General features: G+C 38.3%; 1 protein-coding gene across 1 annotated transcript in view; it reads left to right on the top strand.

Annotated features, from left to right (window-relative positions):
- The window catches only part of ARPP21 (cAMP regulated phosphoprotein 21), a gene marked incomplete at its 3' end in the record, with an annotated part of 68,075 nt that overhangs the window by 6,671 nt on the left and 40,529 nt on the right, over positions 1-20,875 (top strand). The window contains exons 7-10 of the mRNA XM_029085869.1: positions 1,606-1,756; positions 3,004-3,082; positions 4,391-4,450; positions 5,369-5,509. Coding sequence (XP_028941702.1) covers positions 1,606-1,756; positions 3,004-3,082; positions 4,391-4,450; positions 5,369-5,509 — 431 coding nt within the window. The remainder of the gene's footprint in view (positions 1-1,605; positions 1,757-3,003; positions 3,083-4,390; positions 4,451-5,368; positions 5,510-20,875) is intronic.

Raw genomic sequence — 20,875 nt, 5'->3', positions numbered from 1 at the left:
CCTCTGTACACTCAGTTTTTCACCAGTACTGTCAACCAATACTAACAGAAGCAGGGATTAAGGATGGTAGTTCAGGTACAATTTTGGTTCTAGGGCTTTGTTTCTCTCTTATGGTGCTTTTCATCTCCAGTCTTTTGTGCCACATTCAAACTTCACAAAAAGTCAATAATGATTAAGCTGAGAAATTGCCGATTTCTGTCTTACTGTGGCATGTTTATGCTGATAACTTGTTCTGTTAGGATCTTGTCTTACATGTGTTGTGGTGGCTGATTTGTAATTCCTTAAAAAATTCAGAAACCTAAAATTTGCAATAATTATCAAAAGCATCTTTTGAATTGATAATGGTCTGGTTGCTTAAAAAAACCCCACCCCTTGCTTTAAAGTTTTGTATTGATCTTTTAGTATGGTAGTATTCTTTGAAAAATTGTGAAGGAAGAGAATTTACTAGCATTCAAGAAACTCAGATTTTCTCCAGTACTGGTGAATTTGGTTTTCATTAACATGATGCCAAGAAATTATCAGGCATGCAGGACTCTCATCCTGCAAGAAAACTTCATCACCAGGGAGGTTTGTGACAGCTTAATTCAAAGGTGCGTTTTTACTCTACTTAAGCATATATATAATTTTGGCTTTTTTTTTTTCTCCAAAAATATATGAACACAGGAATATGCTTTCTTAAATTTTGTCCAACCAGATTGATATTTTTTGACATATATAAATTATGCCATGGTAACTTCAAAGAACATAGTTTGTGTTTTGTTAAAACAAAGCCAGTATAAAGTCATGTTCTAAGTCGGGAAAAACAAGTTCTTTAAAGCAAATTGGAAAATGCAAACCAGCTTGAATTCTCAGTTTTGATTAATGTTTTAAAGCTGAAGCATGCTTTCAAAGGGACTCTCAGTCTCTGAAATACTCAACTTGTGAGGATAAAACTTAGGATGCCTTAAAGGAGTTCACTCACCAGAACTTACTTGAAAATAATAGTGCACGCTTAACCCCTTTTACTGAAGGCATATTTGCATCTGCCTTTAAATATAAAGTACCTGATAAGTTAGTAAGGCCTCTTGTATACAGCTGAGTTTATAATTTGCTGGCACTCTTCTACTATCAGAGCCTGAAAGCTCAGTCTAGCTGATACTGCGCTTACATGTGCAAAACAGTTCATATGAACCTGCAGGTAATTTAGTGAGGGGGGAAAAAAGTTATGTTTTTCAGGTGTCTCTCCGTTCATCATCATTTAACATGTGGAGTATTGATTAGATTATAGATTTACTTAAGAAAGCCCATATAAAAATATTTAATTGTTCTAATAAATCTTAAGTGAGAATTACTAAAGTATAGAATAATATAATGCCTCTAATATAGGTAGACTAAAAGTTAATAATATTAAAATATTAGGGAAGAAACACACTTACCACTGGAATTTGGCCTCTAAGATGCCATTATTCTCCTGGAAAAAAAAATAATTTTTCAAATAGGAAAGAAATGTATCTGGCTTCAGCTTTTCTAGCTACACATAGTTTAATGCAAGTCTCTGCAGGTTGGAAGCCATGGTGAGCTTACTCAATCTGGCCCTGCATTTACCTTTCTTTTTTTCCCCAACAGGAATCAATCCAACTACAGCTTTCAAGTTTTCCTAGCTTGCAAGAAGAAGATAAATCTAGTAAAGATGACTCAGAGAAAGAAAAAGAGAAGGATAAAAATAAAGAAAAAGATAAAAACAGTGAAAAAAACAAGATCAGAATGTTATCGAAAGGTGAACTTAAAAATATTTAATTTGCTATAATTACTGTTACAAAAAAGACTGTATATTTTTATAAGCATGCATTTCTTTATTTGTGTATAAATATAAAGTAGAAATGTTTTCATACTTTGAGAAAATTCAGAACCTGAAATGTATGTGCATGAGAGTGTTTTTCATACAAACATTGGTCTTTGAAAGTGAAGAAACCTTCCAAACTGAAGTTTGGTATTAGAGGCTATTAATTTTTTTTTTTTAATGCAAAATCATTCTTCTGAATACTTAACTGTGTTGGGATAAACACAAATATATGTAAATATATGAGTGATTATATAATAAGTGTAAGACTCTAATACACTTTTTTCCTCATTAATTATAATATATTGGCATGTCGCTTATGCAGCGTAGACAGTAAAGAGTAATCCTCTTCACTATTGCTCTTCTCTCATGGAGAATTTCTTTTAAATGCTGTAAGGAAATCCATCCAAGACCTTTAACCTGCATTGTGATCTACTATTATCACCTACTAAGACTTCTTCAGAAAAGATCTTGTATCTAAATTAGTTTGGGGTTTTTAAAAATATTTTTATTAATCCGTGGTATAAAGTTGCAGTGTAATCTCTCAAAAATAATCGTTGCCTACCTGGGTGTGCATCTGCAGCTGGTGTGAACTGTCAGTTTGCTTCAATGGAGCTCTCACAGTTCACGCCAGCTTGAGGATCTGTGTGTACTTTTGAATCAAGTGATGTAGCAATGCTGAAAAATTAATTCTGACTACTGTCACGCATCTCCATTACCCGCCCACTCTCGACTGTCACTGGATTTCAGTCTGTTAATTCAAATAGAATTCCCACTGGCATGATGCCTCATTTGCCATGTGTACAAGGTTTATTAAGTGATACAAAGGGACATTGATGAATAACACTTAAAAAAAAAAAAAAAAATTAGTGGTTTAAAGGAAGAACTTGGCAGATTCTTGAGTCGCATCAAAGGTTTTCCATGATTTTCAAATGACCAGCAGTTTCTGTCAGTATCTAGTTTTGGTGCTGTATTCTCAGTAGAAAGGTGCAGAGGAACCATGAATGTCCACCTGATGCTTCTGAGTGTAGATTTTTCTTGGCTGAACTCCAAATGATTTTTATTTTATTTTTCAGAGCATGTACTTTCAGATTGTTGCTGAAAAATGGATTTTGATTTATAGCATAGCTTAATCATAACTGTTGAAATAAATGAGTGGAGGGATGTTTGTTTTTATTTTTCAGATTGCAGTCAAGAGTATACTGACTCAACAGGCATAGATTTGCATGAGTTTCTCATTAACACATTGAAGAATAACCCCAGGTAGGTATTTTCTGCAGTAGAGCTGCCACTCCTGAAATTATAGCTGGCAGTCTTCGAGGTCCTGTAACTGTACACTGTGTTTTATTAGTTCTGGAAATTGTTATGAGGGAAATGTAAAGGAGGTGGGCTATTAACTGAGCAAAAAGCTATTAAAAGTCATCAACTTCTACTCTCCTATCCAGTCATCAATTGCTTAATTTCACTTTCAGCATCATCTGGCCTTTGTCCTTACCTTCTTGCATATGTGATGTTAGCAGCAATACATTATGACCATTGCAGCTGGAGGTTCTTATATTAATATAGAGTAGCTTTCTTTTGGCAATCCTGTACACAGTGCAAATTCTGCTCTCTGTATTCTCATAGTTTTTATTTGAAGCAACAAGCTCATCTCATTGTTAAATTTGCCTCTGAATGTCAAAGGAAAGATCTGTAACATTTCTATACGTTGTGATTTTTTTTAACATTCATTTCAATTGAATCTGTTAAGTAAGTACCATGTAATTCTGCAGTTATAGGAGAACTAGGAATAATTGGGTACCTAACAGCTTGCATAACCTCTTGTATAGATGATGGAAGGTTCTTGAATTGTTTTATCTGCACAAAATGAGAAAGTTCAAAAGAACTAAAGAGTGATGGACTCTGTCAAGCTTAGGAAAAAAAAAATATATGTTTGGAAATACAGTGGGGGAATTTTTGAATGTTTTTGGCAGGAGGGGGGGAGAAAAAGGAACATCTGAGACCTTCCAGTTGAAAACAGAACACTTTGACTGAGAAATGCTGCAGCATTGCCTCCTGGGAGCCATAGTTCAAAGGCGTTGTTCTCCACTGTGCTTTCTAACTAGATTAGATGTGCCCAGTCTTCTCGCCTGCAGATCAATGCATCGTGGAAGATATGTCTCAGACAAAATGTTAAAAATTTCTATAGGTAGCAGCTCCTCTCGTGAAAGAGCTAGGTTAGCTGGAAATCTCATTTTCTATCAAAAAAACAGCAAAAAAGGACCAAAGCTATCCATAGCAGTCAGAGTCTTTCTATGCAGTGCATTGATCACAGCCTGGTGTGGTTGGAAGCACTCTCAGACCATAGTTGAGCTCAAGGAATAGCTAAATCTGTCACATATGTCAGCAAAAGTGCAGCAAAGCAGGCTGCAGTCTTCTCCAGATGCACCAGGCAAAGCACATTTTATTGTTAATCAGGATGCCTGACAACATTTGCAAGATTGCCTTGAAAACATTGATATATCCATTTTTTTTCATCTAAAATGTCTATTGGTAGATGATGCTACAAATCCTTGCCTTTCTTTTTGACAGGGACAGAATGATACTCTTGAAAATGGAACAGGAAATTATTGATTTTATTAGTGACAACAAGTAAGTTGAGTTCCATACCTGGTTATTGAGTCACGTGTGCGTGTGGCAGTGCAAGCTGTGCGAGGGACACGATGTGCTCCCTGGACCTCAGTGCTCTTGAACACTGTTACCCGCATGCTGCGAGATCAGGCTTTTATTGCCTGACACGTGATGGTACTGCTTAAAAAACAGTAGATGTAAATGAAAACCTTTTGCTTTTTATTGTGTCATAATTACACTGGCTCTGCTCATTCAGGTCCAAAAATATAATGAAAGTTTTCAGTGCAGAGGATGATCAAATACACAACCTGATGGGTTTCCCTGTGTGCCGTGTTGTTCTAATGTGCTGGAAAATAAAACTGAACTTGAGTGGAAGGATTCTTGCTACCGTGTGCTCTTTATAATAAAATATTTCTCCAGCTTTAAAAAATAGAGAGTCTGAATAGCAGCAGAGGAAGAAATTATGCTGATGGGAAATAAGCATTTTCTCAGTAAGAGAGGAGAGAAAAAAAAAAAGGAATATTTGCCAAACTAAATCTTTCCAGCATCACCCTGCAACTGACCTGTGGGAGAAAGGCAGAAAGCTGTTGCCAGTGTCTCAGCAAACCTGCAGGATTGTTTGTGCAGGGAGCGTGAGTGTGTGTGCAGGGTCAGAGGATGAGTTCTTCTCAATATACAGAATACTCAGTAGACAGCATGAAGCATGAGCTTTGTTTGTCTCAGTGTAGTGCATGGAAATGTGCTTACTAGAAACTCTAAAAAGAATTCCCTTTGTTTTTTCTGCCTTCTTGTAGCAAACATTTATATGTAAATGCACAAAAGAGAAGTTTTTCAGTTAGATTTCTGTCCAGTGAATTATTGAATGCATTGCTGTTTTCATTTAATTATAGCTCAGAGGGAAATGTTATTATCAATGCGATTTGTTTTCTTCTTTTCCAGTAATCACTATAAAAAGTTCCCTCAGATGTCGTCGTATCAGAGGATGTTAGTGCATAGAGTGGCAGCTTACTTTGGAATGGATCACAATGTGGATCAGACTGGAAAATCTGTAATTATTAACAAGACCAGCAATACAAGAATGTAAGTAGCAACACTGTTGTGTTTTTCCTTGTTCCCTTTCACAAGAGCTGGTTTGTACCATGGCTGTGTGGTGTATTTTATTTATTTATTTTTTAAAAATTATTTTTGTAGCGAGGATGAGTGCTGTTTATTGCTTTCTAGGATGGGAGGGGGAGGACAGGGCTTACATTGTGAGGTTATTTCAGGATATAAAGATGCATAAGGTGAAATCAACCCAATTTCTCATGCAAGAAACTTGACACAGTTTCTTGGAATGTTTCCTTCCCTGACTCCTTAGAGCCACCACTTTGCTACAGAAATGAGCTCATTGCTTTCCATGTCACCTGATACCATACAGCTGTATTCCTGGATAACCCAAATGCATTTGGAAGATTGTCCCTTACATTGTTCTGGCTCTCCCTGCTTGAAGAGTCATTTTCTGCCCAACCTGATTATTTAGGATTTTGCTTCTCCTCCACCACCTGCCACCATTCATTCCCCTTTTCCTCCTCTTCTCCCCTTCTGGTTCCACTTTATATTCTCTTCAGATCTCATCAATTGACCACAGAATTTTTGTGGGATATAAAATCCTTCTGATGGTTCAAATGCATTGTGAAATTCCTGGCAGGTTAAACTTGTGCTGGCATGATTTATGCTCTCCTGCGTGAACCTGTATAAAGCTAGAAAAAGCTGGATACCAAGTTCTCTGGCTAATTGAGTGAAGACGCAGTCATGTGTCCTTGCATAATCAGCATCACTTGTTCTGTGGAGTACCACGTGTGTATTAACCATCTCCCTCTTTACCTATAAACTATGTAATGAAGAGGAAGTAATTACAACTAGGTAATGAAGTTTTAATATCTGATATTGGAACAGGAAAGCCCCATTTGAAAATTGTGTACTTCCTGTATTCAATTACTAGAAGAAATAAACATTTATTTCATTTATGTATCCAGTAGTTAGGTGATTTACTGAGACCCAGTTGCAGAGCTTGTTTTGTTTTGTTTTTTTAAATGATATTTGCTTCTCCTGTGGAAGGCTAGAAGCACTACCTAATTTTGCAAGATGAAAACATGAGGCAAGCACGTTGGCATTTGTTATTTCACTAAGCCTTAAAAATCTTCCATGTGGGAAGTAAATTTAAGATCACGGACAATTTATTTTAGATCTTTTTCATGAGCTATCCCTGAGATAGGCATCTGTAAAACAGCACTTAGACATCCAGTGTTTTTAAAGGTTTGAATAATGTGTGTGCTAACAATCTGACTTTGAGAAATCAAAAGAATTACGGTAGCTTGATGAAACTAATGCTCAGGCAGCGAAGACTTAGCCTCAGGGTCTGGTAATACCTGCCCCTGGGCAAGGGTTATGTTTGGGTATAAATGAGAAAAAGCTGGGTAGGCAGCAAACTGGTGTTCATTTTTGAGCTGTAAATAAGAAAAAAGTTAATGTTCTGTTAAACAAAACACAGTCATTCGTATTTGAATGCTTTTTAGGCATTCCTCTTTCATTACAGTTCTCCCTTTTCCCTTCACATCTGTGTCACCTCTGTAGTGCACCAACTGCTAGAGATCTTTCCTCACAGCATTGTCTTCTCGTTGTTGACTTGATAATGTGAGAATATCACATTAATATTTGATAATGCCTTGCTTGGGCGTGTGGCTGTACATCACAGAGATGGGTAGCACTGGAAGTGCTGTTGGAAATACTCACATGGTGCTTCTGGAGAGGACACTGGATCTTCTTCAATAGTCAGAACTTTACCGGAGCACTCTGCTGAAGCTGTGGCTTCTTGCGTGGTGGGAATGAGCAAGCAAGGCTGTTTACCAGGAATGAACTGGCATCCTTGTGGGCAAGCTCAGCGGGCAGGACCTTGCAGGGGTATAAAAGCTTGAATGACCCTTTCAGCTGTAGAAATGGTCTTGCCAGCTGCAGGTGAAGCACGCAGCCAAACTGGTTTTGACACTATTCTTGTGTAGATCTTCCAGAAATAAACACAGGGCTTTGCCCCTCTGTTGCTTGTGAATACAGCTGTTTTGGAAGCACTACATAAACTGCAGATTTTTTTCCCTTCTACGGTAATCTGATGGTAGGTAACTGGATTATACGAAGCTTGTATTGCATCATGGTGCTTCCAGTGTGGTGTTCACATTATTTTGATGCTGCTGTAAAATAAAGCTTTGTAGAAGTAGCTCTTTCTTTTCATAACTGGAGGAGATGACATGTTTTTTTTTTAAACGTCCCTGGCTCTGACAGAAAATAGATTGTTATTATCCAGCCTTGAATAAGGGCTGATGAGATTTTTATTATCCGCAGCAAATATTGTGTAGGTTCCACATCTGAAAGCGTCTGATGTGATTTCATGTGTTCTGCAGTTCAGTACTCTCAGAGGAGACAGTTTTGTGTGGTTCAGAATCAACACCAAATACTGGGAATATGTTGACTCTATTAATTACTTCTTGGAAAGTATCCAGAATACCAGAGAACCTGGAGAGCAGCTGAAACCCTGTTCAGCGTGGTTATGCTGTGCTGTAAGCCTGAGCCTTGATAGTTTTATACGAATTTATGGAGGGGCCCCATAGACGGATATTCTGAAGATTTGCATTTTGACTATAAATTATCTTTTTATAGCATATGGTTTACAAAATACTTTAGCTGCATGCCATGGAGAGGGAAGAATATTCTTCCATATTCAAGAATTCAGAAGTTTTGCACTGGCTGTGACTTTTCTGTGTGTGTAACTGTTTGGGAAGAGCATGTGACTCTGCAGAGTCACTATGTGGGCTTGAATAAGCACCGTGTGGCTTATTTCTCCTGAGGGTTCATGTCACATCTCTTAGGCTTGCAGGCGATGTGGTTTTCCCTGGCTCAAGGCAGTGAGTTGCCTTTAGTTGTTTCAGCAGAGACCTCCCGTGCTCCTGCCCATGGGCTTGTGTCCGGAGAGTTAAGAGCTTTGAGATGAATGGGCTGGTTGAGAAAATCTGGTAACAGTGCTGCCCTTAGAGGTGCTGTGGTATGGAGTAGGGTCTGTCAGTTGGGGGACTAGGGTATGAATGGAGGGGATGGGGGCATTTAATTGCTTTCATCAGTTGGCCATCGTAGTGCAGCGTGTATCCACATCTGTGTACCTGTGCCTATAAAAGTACCTGCTTTTCAGGGGCTTGGAATATGAGAAAGTGCTTATTGAAGAGGTTGCAGCTGGAAGGAGGGCTATGGCTTGTCTGGTCAACCATGCTGCTTGAAGGAGAGGGGAAGATGATGATAAAAATGCACTAGGACTTGAATTTCTCCAGGATTGCAATCCTGGAACTTGAGTGAACTCTCAGCAAAGTCTCTCTTAAAAATACAGTCAGACCATAATGATAGTTTTGCAATCTGAAGACTATTATGATGAGGAGCTTAATCTAAGGGCTTTAAAAAAGGGCTTAATCTAAGGGCTCTTTAAAAAAAATATATATATATATTGGAATGTGAACAAATCATACTATTCTTGAAGCTTTATTATGAAATGAAATTTTAAAACACAGAGAAATTACCTCAGCTACCCCAGTATTTGTTAACCTTCATAAAGTTAAGTCTGTACTCTAGCTCTCGTTACAGAATAGTGGATTTTAAAAACAAATTATCTTTCTGTATGACTTTAAAGTCATACAGAAATTAAGACTGGATTTAAAAAAATTTTAAAAAAAGAAAAATAATTTTTCATGGTCTCATATCTTACAAAGACCCGTCTTAACTAAAAATCATATTCTCAGTAGTATACAAGAGAGAAGTTGATCAGAAAATGAGGGAGGATTTTCTGTTGTTGTTTTGTTTCTATAGTCAAAGAGCTCAAATAGCACTTAAAATGGGAAGTCTGCTTTGTTCAGTATGAAAGTGCTCTTGTGTCACCATTGTAATGTATATTTGTCTGTCATCTGTGTCTGCCTGTCATCTATCTAAAGATATACTGAAATGTACGGGGAACTTAAGACAGTGAAATATGATATAAACAGAAGTTTGGAATTGAGGCAATATGTTAGTCAGGGCATCCCAAACTGGAGCCAAAAAAAAATGTGTGTGTGCTACTTTCTGTTTACTTCTCACAATTCCTATCAACCAACTGGAAGTACTTTTGCAGAATTGTTCCTATTACTACGCAGATCAGTTCAATCAGATTCATTCATTTGATTATCTGGAGCTAGGTGGAGAAATGTAGGGGAAGCGTGGCTGGTGTGCTTGGTAAATGAGAAGGGTTTTCATTTGGTTGAGTTCGTCACCCATGTGACAAGTATGTCTGTGTCACAGCCCACACATGCATTCAAGTACATTTTTATATAAGTATGAGTGGCAGGGCTCATCAGAATTGAGAAGGTGGCATGCTTATGATATATAATGGTTGTATTTAGACATTTTTAGACATTCTGAGGGTGTAACATACCTATTACAAATGTTATACCAATACTCATGTCTTCAGTTATGACTATTTTTTTTTTTTCAAGAGCATCATGAATTATGATCTCTTTTTTTTTTCTTATTCTGTTAATATGTAAATGTTTATACAGTAATAGCCTAGGTGGAAGGTTTTTTTGGTGCCTTTGAGATGCATCAAAAACTTTGGACAATAGTAAGATGTTATGTGTATTACAGGGGTTCCTTATAATCTAGGGTTGAACAGTATCAGCAGGAGACATGCTGTACGGCATGTACTTTGAATAACCTACAAGACCTTAATACTTATAACATAGAATCTGTGTTATTGTCTCCTCTCTGTAAGGGTGGTTTGAATCACAAACAGAGAAGAAAAGTTCTCATTAGGTTTCTATTGTGTATGCACAGAGTGATCTTGTAGATAGATCTATGCTAGTAGATCTGTGCTGTGCCAATTTCACCATCTTAAGATCCTGAACTTTGGTACAGGATCCTACAGGCACGTCAGTAAAATGGCATTCACTGAACATTGGCAATTTCAATGAGGAAAAGCTTCTAGAATTTTTTTTACTCTAGGCTGAAATGCCAAGAAGATTTCCTTGAGGTGCTAAATGCTACAGCCTTTGGAGCATGCAGAAAATCATGCCTTTCCCCTTTACTGAATAAGGTATTCAAGGTTGCCCAGTGTAAATGACTTCAATTTCTTTAAGCAGTTGTTTGCTGATGGGGAAGATGTGACGTACTCCACATGGAATAGGTGATGGCTCTTTTTTAGATAGGTATGTGGTAGTAGTTAGAACTGTGTACTGAACATGAATATCTTATTTTTTGTAAAATCTCAGTCAAAGCTATTCAATGTTTGCCAGAGAGTTTGAAGCATGTTTTTGGGTTTTTCCCTTCCTCCTCCCCTCCCTTGTAATACATAATAGTTATCTGGCAGAATATTTGCTCTAAGGTATTGCATCTGCTTTTAAGCACCTTATGCTGTCCTTGATTATCACATATGTACACAAAGTAATGGTCTCATGAGAACAGAATTGCTTTTATGAGCCGTATGATGCAGAAAAACATATGTGAACACCATTATTTCTGGTTTTATTTTTTTTTTCCCTTGGAGTCTTGCATTGCTTTTCTTCAAGGGACTAGAGTCCACTCCATTCCTGTTTCCTGTTGTAGTTACCTCTTTCCCATCTTCCCTACAGAATAGTTGGTCCTTGACTACTGAGAAATAAGCAGAAACTGAGGATATCTATAATTTCCCTCTGGTTTACAATTGCTGTTGCTCAATCAGTATACCAGTGTCTTATGTTACTAATGGGTAGAAAAAGATAAAAGTATGTAGTAGGCATATGCAACTGAACTGGAAAAACTGTGTAACTGAGAAATAACACTGTAATTGTCAGAGACATTTTGTTTTAGTTTAAGATGAACTAATACATTATGCAACTAGGAATTTAGTAAATGCATAAATAAAATGATAATGTATAGCTCCTTTCTGGCCTTTCCCACTACGACTAGAGCTGCAGCCTAGAGCTGGGCAGAGCATCCCTGTGTGCTGAGCAGGGGATGGATTTCACATCCATGAAGGAGTGGGGAACTTCCCAATAAATGCTTCAAAAAAGCATTAAAGAGAATTAGATGCTTTGGTTTGAGGTTAAGGAAATGTCTTTCTCAAGCAGTGGCCTGAGCCTTCTCTTACACTGCAATGCCTCAACTTTTTACTGCAGGAGAAAACCACCTGATGTGGAGGAATTGCTTCTCTTTTATCTAGAAGATTCTCCAGAATTGGAGAAGTAATTCAGGGTGTACATATGTTAATAACTGCTAGGGATTTTAGCAATACCTTAATATTATGCTATGGGCATTTGTTTCAGACATAAAGTTGACAGTGTTCTACTAAATGCCTTATTTGAGGTTTTGCACATTCATCCTTTCACTGATTGATGTTCATCTGGAAGAAACTGTGCTTTTTTCTTCCAGTCTTCTCTTTTCTTTCTCCTTTTTTCTTTTTTTTAAACGTGCATTTTCTTTATTTTAATTATTCTTGAATTAGGACAGTCTTTCTTCTGAGCAGGCATTCTCTGATTTTAGCCACATGCTTGTTTTACATGCAAGATACAAAAGAAAAAAGTAAAACACTTGATACACTTGAGGATGAGCTGAATACGACCTTTAAATACTGGCTTCATTCTTACTTAAATCAGTGTAAGGCATATACTGGACCTATGGAAATGATTTCATCTGTAAATGGGATGTTAGGGTTAATGAACCAGTTCTAATAGCTCCAATATTAAATTTTCATCTAATGTAACATATCAAAACTAAGTTGTTTATAATTAAGGTGGACATGTACTTTACAGCTGTTCTATACTGTAATAAATATTAGTTAAGCGTTAATCAGAGGACATCTAAGGTATTTCTCTTTTTCTCTTTTTTTTTTTTTTAATCCTTGCAATTGCACCACTGAATAGTGTAAGTTTTGATAAACCTGGAAGGTTATCAGCACCTGCTCTGTGTGGGGAGATGGGAGGTTACTCAGAAAGAGAGGGCTGTGGAATAGCAAGTAGGTAATTTGGTTGAGAGAAGCTCTTTGTTACATAATTAACCAATGTCTTTACGTGCTCATCCAAGCTGTAGCAGGAAAGTGCCCATTAATCAAGCTGCTGTTTGGTCATTTATACTTCCAAATCACTGAAGGCAGATCTGGACGTCTGAAATGGCCTCTGTGCTTTCCTCAGAGGTGATGGTACGTCAGTAGTAGGTGAAATAATGTCTTTAAATCTGGGCGTTTCAGAAATGAGGTGCTGACATAGGAGCAAGTGAATTTTAGAGGTGGTCCACATGGTTTTTAGTAATTGCCTTTTACGCTTCTGTTGCCTGCCTGGTGTTTAAGGAGGTATGACTTGATCTCTAGGAATGAAAAAAAGTATTGTGAATTTTTGACAAATTTGTGTCTTTATAAGTCAGTTGCTTCTGTTCGCTGTTTCCAAGGTAGCCTTGTGAGGCTTTCTCTGACAGGTTATTAAAAACAGGTGCTCTTCTTCAGGGCAGTGATTGTTCATGGAATAACCTCTGATCCAAGAGTCTTCCTCCTGGAGATGGGAAAAATGTTCGTGGCCTGAAGTAGAAGTAAGCGCAAGAATTTATTATGGTTTTAATTTGTATGCATGGGGTATTTCAAGAGGACTAATGGCTTCTTTATTAGACAGATGGCTTTTGGGGAACCATCTTACCTTCACTGGTAGTCTGCAAATCTCAGATTTGCTTGCTTTTCCTTTCTCTCCTCCTTGTTAATTTTTGAACTTCTAAAATAGAAAAATGTAATTTTAAATAGATCACAGCAGTTATGCAACAGTGTAATTTTCAGGCACTTACAGAGTATGCCACATCCTTAAAATCAAATATTAATGAATTCCGTAATAAACTATGCTACCACTTATGAGACTCTACTAGCTGGAAATAAATTGATGCTGAGCAAAATGTTCAGTCTCGATAGACATCCTGAATGTCCAGAACTAAATCAAATCTGGAGGAGTGGGAGCAGGAGAAGCAGGTCCCTCAGGTACAGAAATAATCTTAGTTTGATCACAGAAGGACAACAGAGTGTTTTGAAGCTCCTAAAATGGTCCTTGTCTGAGGGAGGGCTTTGTGCTTCAGCCCTGTCTAGCAGAAGAGCTGGTATTTCGGTGTGGCCTTGGCTTGTCAGCTTATCGCCCGAGTTTAGAGCTAGTTTCCCGTGTTCTAGCCCCAAAATACTGTGCCAGATATCGAAGCCTGTATTCTCAGGGAGTCAAGATGTACTTTGTTTTTGCATCCATAGATTAAAACAGGATGACATTCTGGAATTAAACTTTAGGGAAGCTTGTGAGGGTCATGAGTTATGTTGTGACACCTCAGCATTAGGTCAGGTTCTTTAAATACTATGTACTTTGAAAGCCTTCAGGATCTGGCTGTATGCGTGGTTCTCAGAGAATAACTTGGCATGGAAGAGATTGGGTGTACATCGACTCTGTCCATCCTGCAGCCTTCAGCTTCACCATCATTTTCATAATGACCAATGCTATTGGTGCCAGCCCCACTGAAACTGTGCTGCTGGGGTGCTGGGACTGAGCATCTTCAAGGGGGTAGGTGTGAGTGACAGAAAATGAACCTCACTCCCAACAAAAAACTGGGAGGGGATGGTGCTTCCATGAAGTGTTACTGGCTCTTCCTTTCAGTCCTGCCAGATATATCTGCAACCTCAATTAGAGGGGGAGAACATCTGTCAAAATAACTTATGACTTTTCACATCCTTGTTATTTAGTAATAAATACAGAACATGTTCAGAGTCCAAATGTTATTCTGACAAAAAAAGGTTAAAGAATATATGGTCTTTAACCAGGAAAAATTTAGCATTTGGTATTTGAGGGTTTTTTCCCCTGTGCTACAGAGAAGGCAGCACCTTGAAGGAAATGTCTTCTAGAAAGTTGGAAATTTTTTTTTTATGTCTTTCAATGTGCTTTTATCATCATAACAGAAGTTCTTAGTGACTCATACCATAAAAGCAGCAATTTGTTAATGAGGCATTTACCTTCAAATGCTTGAAATGCCATCTTGAGTGGTTTTAAGTGTTAAGTTGTGATAATATAACTGCACTGTACTTTAACAATTATCTGTATTTAAATTCTGACTCTGACTTCTTGAAACTGTGTTTTAGCATCCATCAGCCCCCTGAATACACAAAACCTATTTGAAGGCTGTAATTCTGGGCCCTCATTCTTGAAAAACGTTGTTCTGAGAGAATTTAATCAAATGATTTAACCTGTAGGGCTGGAATTCTGCCTTTTGCCATTTAGTTGGGGCCTTTTGACAATGATAATATTTGTTTCGTAAATTCTCAGACTCTCAGGAAGTTTTCCTGTTCCTCCATGATCAAAACAGTTTTTTGTACTGCAGATAATAGAGTTTTGGCCTGCAAGGTAAAGCAAAGAAACAGTAATGCTTCCATAGTTTTACTGTGGTGGTAATGCAGAGCCCTAGGAGAGCCTCCAGCATAAAACCAAGAAAAGCACAGCGGGCACATGTAGTGGATATTCAGAAACTAGCAGAGCAAGAAAGGCCACCATTCTGTGTCACAGCATACCCTCAAAATAGAGGCCAATGTGATGTTGGGCTGAGCAGTCAGTTTAATTAAAGACAAGTGCAAATAACACAGTGAGACCATCAGAACACCTGCATAAGAGTGCCCTAAATCTTCACGACTTCTCTGAATCCTGCTGGCAGCAGTGCTTCTCCCTGGCTTTCACCATCCCATTGCTCTCCTGATGGAATGCTTGTGTAGGAACATTTTGTCAGTTATTCATTTTGTTTGCCAGATGATGATCCTGTGGGTACCCAGGGGTGGTGTTTTGCCTGTTCCTAGCCCCATTACCCTTCCCTATCTTTCACTCTGAGTTACCGTTCATCCAAGAGGGGAATATTAACGTGCCATCCCCCGTTAGGTGCGTTAGATAAATGTCACATTGCAAATACAAAGTTCTTTTTTTTTTTTTTTTAGACTCACACACCGCAGCGATCTCCACTTTTGAACTTGCTTTCCTATATTGCCTTCCTCCCGACAGCTGCTTCACTATTACCTGCCAGGCTTTTGCAGATGACACGCGCTACAGCGCTTGATAGATTTTTAACTACCTCAGGCACTGTATTGGCAAAACCATCTTTTCCACACATGGTGAGGTTGTTGCTTCTTTTGAAAGGCATCTTGCAACAGCCTGTGCGCTGTGGTGCTGTCAGAAACATATGCCTCATAATAAAGATTTATGTGCTGTATATATGTCAGCCCCGACAATCCCAGACTGTTTGTGTGCTTTGCTAATACAGTGACTAAGTCTTCCGAGCTGGAACGTTCAAAGCTCCTGCTTGTCTCTTTCCATTTGGCCTTTTGGTGTGGTATCTGTGTTTCCTGTTTCTTAGTCTGTTATTTCAGAGCTAATTAACTTATTTTAAATGAGTGCAGATTTCCCTATCTCCCCCCTCTCGCCCCCCAGTATTTAATTTATCTCCCGTGCAAATAGAGGTCTATGAAACTGCATTAGTTTGCTTCTAAGCATGGAAGATGCAAGGAAATGCCCTCTGACTTCCTTAGTCCGTATATCCCAATAGCTATTACCACTCTGCAATATGTTTTTAAAAAAATCTGTAATTTGATTAAATAGTGAATACCTGCTTAAAGTACTTAGGGTTTGGGGTTTTTTTTCATTACCACTTACAATGATTGATTTGGGATCAAAAGCATTAAATGAGCATGTAATGGGGAATTCTCCATAAAGTGTCCATGTAAAAAAATATGCCTGAGGGACAAACTCTGTTTTCTGTCATACTGAGATAAATTGTGAGCAACTCTATTGAAGTGAATGGAAGTAGCTCACATTGAAATCACCGTTAATGATAGTTAAAAAAAAATTAAAAATATCTTATAATGGGTGTTGCTATCAAAATCTTAACTTCTTTTTTTCTTTCTGACATACAGAAATGTTTTGCTGCTTATTCCAGCTTGACCATTTCCAAAATATTGGCTCCGTTGTAAAGAATGAGTCCAGAAAAGTGTTTTTTTTTTTTCTCAGGCCTTGCTTAAATAAGGTATAAGTAACTATAAAATGAGAATAGTAAATGATAATGGCCAACTTGCAAAAAAACAAAAAACAACCAACAACGACCAAAAAAAAAAGATGCAAAAAAAAATAATCTAAAAGAGGTAATGATGAAGTTTTGTTCTGCTATAAATTTGTTACTATATATCTGATTTAGTGTTTCACAAAATGACAGTATGGTTGAGGTTGGAATGAACCTCTGAATGTCATTTTTTCTGACCCCATACCAAGCAGGACCACCTAGAACTGGTTGCCCAGGACAATGTCTACATGGCTTTTGAATATCTCCAAGGATGGAGAATTCACCACCTTCCTGGGCAGCCTGTGCTGGTGCTCAGTCACCCTCACAGTGAAAGTATTCCAGGCACAGAAATAAGAAACTTGACTCATATCTTGACTTGACTGTTAAAAGGATCTCCTAACACAAAAATGAGGCTGAAAGAGTTGAAATGATCATTGGGTGCATGAGTAGGAGCACAGCCACGAGGAATGGGAAAGCAGTACTGCCCTGAGATTTTCCCTGAATATTCTCCCCAAGTCTGGACCTGATACTGAAGCGAAGTATACAGAAGGGCTTGTGAACCAGGGAAAAACACTGGATAAGGGGCTTAATGGTACCTGTTCCATGCTGCGTATGGCAACTGGGTAAGCTGATCGCTTACCAAAAGGTTGGTTTTTAATCCACCCTTTCCCTTTTTTCACTGTGGAAGAAAATGGCCTAGAAAAAGGTTTCCCAAGATTTTGAGTGACATGAGCAGACTTTGTAGAAATCCGCAGAGGCTCAGGGAGTTTCAGGAAGCTTTTCATGGTGAAAGGTTTGGGTGCTGCAGGGCACCTACTGTGGTTGGTTCCCTGTAGGTATCATGCTAGCACCTACCTGAATAGCATGGTGCTACCATGCTTGTGATAGAGCAAGGGGAAATGGCTTCAACTTGCACAAGGAGAGGTTTAGATTGGATATTAGGAAAAACTTCTTCACCGAAAGGGTAGTCAAGCACTGGAACAGGCTGCCCAGGGAGATGGTGGAGTCGCCTTCCCTGGTGGTATTTAAAAGATGGGTAGGTGAGGTGCTTAGTGTCCTGGTTTTGCTAGGATAGAGTTAATTTTCCTCGTAGTAGATGGAAGAGCTGTGTTTAAGTTTCAGTGTAGAACTTGTTATGAGAAGAATGTTGATAAAGTACTAATGTTATGAGTTGCTGCTGGAGCTCAAGGCCACCATGTTTGGCTGGGGCACAGCTGCATTTGGACTGGGGGGGAGAAGCACAGTGAATAGCAAAACCCAGACCTGGCATTTGGATGTGCCAATGAAATATTCCAGATCATATCACGTCATGTCAGTACATTAACCAGGGCTGACTGGAAGATGGGGATATTCTCTCGGGGATCGCTCGAGCTCTCACTCTTACAGGATTTTGGTTTCAGGACTGTCTCAGCTCCACGGTCACTGGCTGGCACAGGCTGGGCATTGGTCAGTGGGTGGTGAGCAATTGCACTGTGCATCACTCAGTTGTATATTCTGTTATTGCTGTTGTATCATTATCATTTTATTTCAATTACTAAATAGTTTTTATCTCAACCCATGAGTTTCCTTGCCCTTTTCCTTCCAATTCTCTCCCCTACTCCCTGGGCAAGGGGGGGTGGAGGGTGATAGAGCAGGCTGTGTTGGCTGCAAGGTGCAAGCCAAAAGGGTGAATCCACCCAAACCACCACACTTGGAGACATGGTTTAGAGGTGGAATTGGTAGTGTTGGGTTTATGGTTGGACTCGATGATCTTAAAGGTCTTTTCCAACCACTACGATTCTATGACTCTACCTTGCTAGGCAGCATGAAGAGAGTCTGTCTTGCCAGCTGAAAGGACCTATGCTTTCTGTCAGATCTGGGGCTCAGAAGGTGATCAAAAGCCTTTACAGGGAGGGAAGAGGTGTTCTGCGTGTTTTGTTGTGAAGCACGTTGCCAGAAAGATGACTAACTGAGCTACCTGACAACTTTTAGGAAATATTAAATGAGTTCATATGTGATTGTGTTTCTGTGAAGTTGCATTTTTAGGGCACAGGTGTTTTGCTTCCACCCATACTGTCAAGCAATAAAAATTAGGATGATCAAAAAGTTATATTAAATAAAACCCAAACAAACAAAACAAACAACCACCTCAAGCTTTATTTTATTTTATTTTTTATAGCCTATGTGATATCCCATTCTCTGTGTTTTGGTTTCTGAGCCTTTAAGGTATAATGAGGTCATACTTTCTAGTTTTCTCAATGTAGTCCCCAAACTACAAAAATCCTATTGACTTAAAGGGGAATTGATATTTCTTCCTTAAGCTTTTTTTGGAGTAGTGGGGTTTGAGGTTCTCAAGTGATCCACTGATTCTAGATATGGAGGCTAAATGAAATAATGACTATCATAGATGTGGGCAGCACTGTTTTGTAAGCCTACATTCGCCTGTCTTTCCTTGTAGACTGTTGTTAGCATGTAGATAAGTGTACTCTGTGACCACCAATATAAGATCAGTATTACGTGTTGTGTTGTTTGGAGGTTTGGTTTGTTTTTGTTGTTGTTGTTGTTTTTTTTTTTTTGTTTTTTGTTTTTTGTTTTTTTCCCAGAAGATCCCTAAATAGAGTACTCGAGTTAGTGATAAGGTCTTTAGAAGTACTCGGTGTCTCTTCAAAAAGGCTATGTAAATCCCATTTTTACCACTTAAAATTAAATTGACATGTGGTTAGTGTTTGAAGGTATGAATTAGGTATCCACTATTACATGTGGTAATAGTAAGTAATTCCTGATTTTACATGGGTTTGTGATAATTGTAAATTATTGTAAACCATGCTTTGACTTGAGTAAGATTTTAAATTATGCTGGTACTGAAAAGAAGCTTAATAAATTCACTCCCTTACATGCATGAACACAATTTGGTATGTTGTACAGACTGACAGTATCAGGTGTAAAAATGCTTAGAAGAGAAGTAAATGTGATTGTTATTCATTTAGGACTCACATGAGATGAATTTGCTCTATCTGCTGTATTACTGTAATTATATACTGTATTAGTATATTGACAACATACTGCATCTTACTCACAATTACATATCATTTTCTTCCATTTTCAAGCAGTTGATTCACCTGTAAATTCATAAACTAATGCAAGAGATTTCCCCAGAATAACCACAATGGTTCTGCTTCCTTTTAGCAAATGCATTATACAATTATAGAGGACTTTAAAGCTGTGAACGTGGAACTTGCACTGACTTCCACCAGAGAACCAGACCCAAATCTTTGCAGAATCAACCTCTTCTCTACTCACTAGGCTAGATCATTTGGCTCCACTTACTCATTTTAAACTCTTTGACATCTATATCCTACTATTAATATATTTTTGCAATAGATGTTAAAAAAAGAAAATGCGGTGAATGGTATTGACCAAAAAATACTCCAAACCCTATATGAAAATAATTGCTGGATTCTGATATCTTCTTTAAAATAGTCCTTAGTGTCCTTTTCTCTCAACTGAATGTCCTTTTCTGATTTTGAACACTGGAGCACTTACTCAGGGAGGCCTGTAGGTTGATGTACCAGAAGATACTTGTTGTTGTGGTATCCCGTTCTTCACCTGACAGTCTTCCCTCAGGCTTTGCATCCTTATTAAGAGAGCTGGTCATGCAGTTTGCAGCCTCACTGGTAGTGGTGACCTGGGGTTGTGGTGTTGACTGGGGGGGGAAGGATCTTCTCATGGTGTTTGTACTACTGCAGTGCTCCATCATGCTCTGCACGTTTGTGGAGTCTCTCCGCCCAAGCAAACTTCTTTTCACAACTGGAGATTAATCACCTACTGGGCTTGTAGATTAATTTTATTAACAGGCACATACTGGATCATAACTTAAGGCTCATAGCTTGATCTCCTGCTTCTCCTGTTCTCTTCTGACAAGTGGAAGTATAAATAGTAAATGAGGTGAAAATGGGATTAAAAAATGAAAATAATGCTATGAAATATGAAAACCATGTTGTTTAAATGAGAGAGTAGTTGGAGAAGACATTTTACCAAATTGCTTTTTCAATCTTTTTTTTTCTCTCTTGTTTTTTGTTACATTTTTTTCCTCTGGATGTGATTTATTGTGTTCAGTGTATAGTTTATTTAGATGCTCAGCAGATAGTTTACAACTATAAATTTTACAATGATGGTACAATTCCAGAGGCTTTGTTTGTGTGTTAGGATGTAAAACTAGATAATAACATTCCTCAGCTGGTCCTGTCAAGGTGGAATATTTGAGGGAATGAATCTTCTTTTCTGGCTGTGCAGGCACAGAGCTCATAAATGGGAGAAAAGGCAAAAGAACCCACATAGCAATCCATT

The sequence above is a fragment of the Antrostomus carolinensis genome, unplaced genomic scaffold (genome assembly GCF_000700745.2).
Source record: "Antrostomus carolinensis isolate BGI_N321 unplaced genomic scaffold, ASM70074v2 scaffold7827, whole genome shotgun sequence".
Lineage (NCBI taxonomy): Eukaryota > Metazoa > Chordata > Aves > Caprimulgiformes > Caprimulgidae > Antrostomus > Antrostomus carolinensis.
This window is presented reverse-complemented; position numbering and strand designations above follow the sequence as displayed.